This window comes from Cynoglossus semilaevis, chromosome 18 (assembly GCF_000523025.1).
Source record: "Cynoglossus semilaevis isolate Cse_v1.0 chromosome 18, Cse_v1.0, whole genome shotgun sequence".
Taxonomy (NCBI): domain Eukaryota; kingdom Metazoa; phylum Chordata; class Actinopteri; order Pleuronectiformes; family Cynoglossidae; genus Cynoglossus; species Cynoglossus semilaevis.
Window position 1 is genome coordinate 14,982,386 of NC_024324.1, and position 5,291 is coordinate 14,987,676.

Here is a 5,291-nt window from a genome sequence, read left to right on the forward strand (position 1 = left end):
AAGGCCTGGCCTCTTAGTTATCCTCACAAAACAAAAAGCTGGACAATAGCCTAGCTGGGTTTTTGGTCCAGTGGACTCCGATACCGCTGAGAGACCGCGAAGGAAACAAAGAGTCGACAACGGAGGGTTCCTTTGTTGGTCCTGGGCTTAAATGGAACTTCAATTTGCATTTGTGAGACTAGAGTTACACTTTATGGTAAATGAAGACAAAGACTTGAGCTTGGCTTTTAGTTAAAAAAAAAAAGAACCATTGAGACGCCAGGCTGCTGGTTAGTGCCTAAGGTTCCATAAAGAAACAATAACACAAGCACAACTTGATCCAAGCATCCCAGCTGTTTACACTAAAAGACACACCCAGATGAACACACTCTGAGTCAGACATATAGCATAGCTTGTTGACAAACGGATGAGTCAAACCAGGGTGGAGTTTCTGTTTTCTTATCGAGTGTCAAAGAACAGGAAAGGCTCATCAGGAACTGGATTTAAAAAAAAAAAACGTGTGTATTTTTGCCCATTCGTAGGCTGTCGTTCCTGTTCTTAAATTTGGATTTATCATCAACGACAACACAAGCATCCTCACGTTTCAAAAAGGGCACAGATGTCATTCGGGGCGAGAACACACAAGAAAGAGGTGATAAGTGCTTACCTTCCAAAGTAGTTCACACTCCCTCTCCTCCAGCGCTTTCTTGTGTCTGAGGACGAGGGCTTTTACCTCAGTCTGCACCACCTTGGCCTTGATCTCCACTTGTTCCGCCATGGCCTGGATCTTCTCCATACTCAGCTAGGACCAGGGAAACAAATATATCAATATAGCAAGGCACGCAGGAGGAATAAGACACAGCAGTGACTACAACTGTATGTGGCAGAGGGGATAAAAAAAACATCATCCAAAACAGTGGGTTCTACTCATAACTTTTCTTACTGCGGACCGGTAGCACCGCGCCGATGTATGTGGCAGAGGGGATAAAAAAAACCATCATCCAAAACAGTGGGTTCAACTCATAACTTTTCTTACTGCGGAACGGTAGCACCGCGCCGATTGTTACATTTTTTCGGTATAATGACCTATTGTTAAATTTTTTCGGAATAATGACCTACGGGCTGGCACGCGAACCTGGGGTTGGGGACAACATTAAGCTCCACTTCCCCAAGGTCAGATCCATTCTGTGTATTATCAAAACGAGGAACGTGGAAGGAACAGGAGGAGCTAATGACGATATCCTACGATGGTTTAAAATAAAGTTTTCAATTGCCATTTAGCTCCGCAATAATCAATTCCTACATCGTTTTCATTCATTCAGTGTTCGTACATTGACTGTATTGATGGGCGGATGGCTACATGGATAGATAGTGTATAGGAGAGACAGCAATGAGTGATTCATTAACCCTTTAAATCTTGGTTTCCTTTTTCAAATTGATACAGCAACTATCCATGCAACAAATTTAGAAGTTAACATTTTTGTAAAGTCCATGTATCTATCTACTGATTGATTTCATTTTCAACCCAAATCAATTTGAATTAAAAAAATAACTGAGTCAATTATAACTGCCATTTGCTAAATTTCCAATTAAGTCAATTATTTTACAAATTAAGAAGCTCCCCTGTGACAGAAGGTTTTTTGTTTTTTTTTTATGTAGGCCACTGCCTATTTTGTCTTTGTCTTACTCTCAGCCCTCTCTGTGTTTTATCTGGCTTTTCCTCTGGCGTTTTCTGGGAGGTCACAGGGTGAACCAGACCTCACAGGGGCGAAAGGGAGGTGGGATAAGGCTCTCTTTGTGATATCAGCCCCGGAGATCAAAGGTCACCTAAACCTCTACAGGTCATGATCTGCGGCCCATGTCTTAAGACACATACTGCCCATCCCCACTGCAGCCCTAAAAAAGAACAAAGACTGGCAGCAGGGCTCTTTTCTCTTTTTTTCGCCGGCCCTTTTTTTTTTGGCTGGCAGTCAAAGGGTCAACAAAAATCAGGACCCCTGAGAGAGAGAACAGAAGGGAGGATATCCTCTGGGAATTTGGGCAAAAAAAAAAAGAAAAAAATCAGAATTATGAATTACATTTCAAATCAGTGTCTTTGCGGATTTTTGATGTTTGCAAATTTAATGTAGTTTTACACTTTTTTTATCCTCTTTTTTTTTCGTTTATTTTAAAGATTATGTGTATTCTGCCTCTCACTCTGTTCTTGCTCTAAAATCTAAAATTCTCTGTTTTTATCTTTTCTCAACATTCAGTTCTTTGGAGACTGTCCAATCAAAGCGGAGGGAGAAAGCTCTGGCCAACCAGGAGGTCACGAGTCCGGGGTCAAAAGTCAGCCAGGATAATGGCTGTACGGTGGACAAATACGTCCTGCCTCTCGGGACGCCGTGTGTGTTTACATATCATCTGGCGTCAGCACTTAACTATGGCGGCGACCTAAACGCCACAAGGTGTTTCCAGATTCAGGCCAGCAGTGTTTTCATCGTCATCTGAGTTTGTTACTTTCCTTTAATTCGTGGAAAAAAAAAAAGATTACGTTAAAGATAATTAATATGAACACTTTGAAGTTCTAAAATCCTTCTGTCATTTAGTCTCCGCTAAATCAAGTGTAGCTTCTTTTTTCGGAGTGCTAGCCCTACTTTATGGCAGTGATCATCAACTGGCGATTCGCGGGCCACATCCAGCCCAAAGAACTGTCCAATCTGGCCCGCGAATGGATTCCAAAAATCAAATTCTTAGTGGATACAAGTCATATCTGAAGTCTTACATACAACAAGCATAGACCATACTTCTAAAACTACCACTTGACAACAACAGGCGCTCTGTTGCAACATATATCTGTGCCTGCAGAAGTGTCTTGTCAATGTATATCCATTGGGGCACAACATGTGAAAGGAAATGGGTGAGGTACGGGGCTCGGCTGGAGAGAGAGAGAGAGAGAGAGCGCGCGCATGTCGGTAGGTCACATGACTGCAGTGGAACAACTAGTGTTTCATGTTTCAGTCAAGGTCGCGACACTGCCTTACCTTCCAAGGAAGGCGGGCCGTGTGCGCGACCTAGCCCTCTAAACATTCATCCCTTTGAAATCACAAGGCCGGTCAGCCGCAGCAGTTCTAACTGACTGTACTGGTATTACCGGGAGTCTCTAATTTGGTGAGTTATTAGCTACTTTTAAGTAGCTAAAAAAAAGATATTAGCTACTTTTAAGTAGCTAATAACATTCTGATCATTTTATTTGGACTTGTTATGTCACTGACTACCAAAATGTTGCGCATCTCCTCCGTTAAAGGAGCGACCGTGAGTAGGGTGGGACAGATGAAGGGATTGTAAATATGTGAATGACTCAGAGGAGGGCTGAGTGTTTCACATCCTTAAGAGGAGGGGAATTTTCCTTTCTCTGACATCCTTTAAATGCCTCATCTACCCTCCCCCATTCTCCTTTCCACTCCTCCTCCTCCCTTGTGACCTTCAGCCCTGCCCCCGCCAGACCTCACCCCTCTGCAACCAACACCCTTTAAGGACCAGCTGGACACCTCCTAACCCCAGGCCCGGTCACTGGTCACTCTCAAACATATTGAAGTTGATCATCTCTCTTTCCCCCCTCCCTGCCCTCCCTCCCCCCCAAAGATACGATGACTAGAAACAGCTGTTCTGCTCAGCCTCTCCTCCATCTTCGCTGCAGATGAACGTATGAATTGTTTGGTATGACCTTCGTTGGGATCGTCTCTGTGTCAGACTGCAGAGATTTAATGCCGCACAAATCGTTACGGCGAGCTAGAATTTGAATCATACGAGGTGATTCCACTGATGGGAAAACAGCTGATGTTCCGTAGAGTTAATGATTCATTACAGTATTTGCATTGTGTAATACAATCACAATTACTGTACCACCCACTCGTGGCTCATAACTTTGCGGTATATGTTCCTCCATGGACGTCTCTACGGGCGTTTCTGTCTCACCTGCACGGCCTGGCGTCCCTGTTGTGCATCTGCCAGCAGCTGGATGGTGACGGCCCTGCAGTCTTGTACAGCATCTTGTAGGTAAACAAAGGTGTGGCCCATGTGACGGCCCACGCTGCATTCCCTACAGATAGGCACCGAGCAGGTTTCGCAGAAGAACAGGAACACCTGGGGCAGAGCAAGTTTGGAGGTTATTACTTTTCCAAAAAAATGGAAAGGGGTTTCGCTGTCAAGAAAAACAAACAGTTGATTTACGAGTTACTATGCACAAACGCCGCACACTTTGGTATTTGGAATTGTGCTGATAAATAAGGTCAAAATCCTGCAAAAAGCTTAGAGTCTCAAACTCCTGGTTCGGGGGCCACTTCCAGTTCGCGACTCGACCACATTAGCCCTTGGATGCATTTTGATACTTTGTTTTTTTTATTTTGAAAAATGCTTTAGTTGGTCATTTTAGAATAAGGAAAATATTTTTTTTAAATTTTTTTAAATTTTTGATCAGTCTACAGATGCTAGCAAAAACAATTGTGACGATTATAAATCAAGACATTACGCTGTGATTATCACTTGCTCACACATGTGCATGCACACGTCAATGAGTCAATGACAAAATATTGTGAATAATAAACAGTTCATCCATATGCAACCAGGATGGACATTACAGGCCCCCCGACCCCAAAGGGAATTTAGGGAGAACTGAAGGCACCGACTATCAAAATATATCAATATTCAAATTTAAGTACGAACACTGAATTAAAACAAAACAATACCAGAGGATAAAGGGATATTTACCTTTAGCTAATATTTATATTTTTTATCTTCAGCCGGAACTGAACTGTTTCGGCTACTATTGACAAAAATAAATAAATTAATAAAATGCAGGGATGAATGGAGTAACATCTAAGTTAACCTATGCCAGTATAAACTAAGCTCAGCTTCAGAATTCTAGCATGAAGGCTGCCATGAGAGGCTAATTAAATATGCAATGGTCCTCATATCCCAAAGAGACACCGGCTCAATGTTTTCTAATAGCAAGGGACCTGGGTCTGCAGGGAGGAGCCTGCAATCAATCCATCAATAAGGGCTGTTCCCCTAGGGAGCTGCATAATCTAATGACCCCCCTCCTCCTTCACACACACACACCGCCACACACACTCACACCCCCCTTACCCCTTTATCTAATTTCCTTTTTCTTCAGTTTCTATTGGATTCCTTTTGTTTTTGCTCTTTTTTTTGTCATCTTCCTTCTGCTGAGCCCCTGATCTCCTTCTGCAGTCTCTGTGGTCTCCGTCACTCGCCGGGAGTGACGCCTCCTCTCACTCCTGCTGTCCTCCCATCCCACCCCCCGCTGACAT

General features: G+C 43.3%; 1 protein-coding gene across 1 annotated transcript in view; it reads right to left on the bottom strand.

The window, feature by feature from the left end:
- The window catches only part of trim71 (tripartite motif containing 71, E3 ubiquitin protein ligase), an 8,112-nt gene extending 3,773 nt beyond the window's left edge, over positions 1–4,339 (bottom strand). Inside the window, exons 1-2 of the mRNA XM_017040927.2 lie at positions 3,937–4,339; positions 647–781 (exon numbers count right to left, since the gene is read on the bottom strand). Of these exons, the coding sequence (XP_016896416.2) occupies positions 647–781; positions 3,937–4,038 (237 nt within the window). The 5' untranslated portion in view covers positions 4,039–4,339. The remainder of the gene's footprint in view (positions 1–646; positions 782–3,936) is intronic.
- Positions 4,340–5,291: the final 952 nt, after the last annotated feature.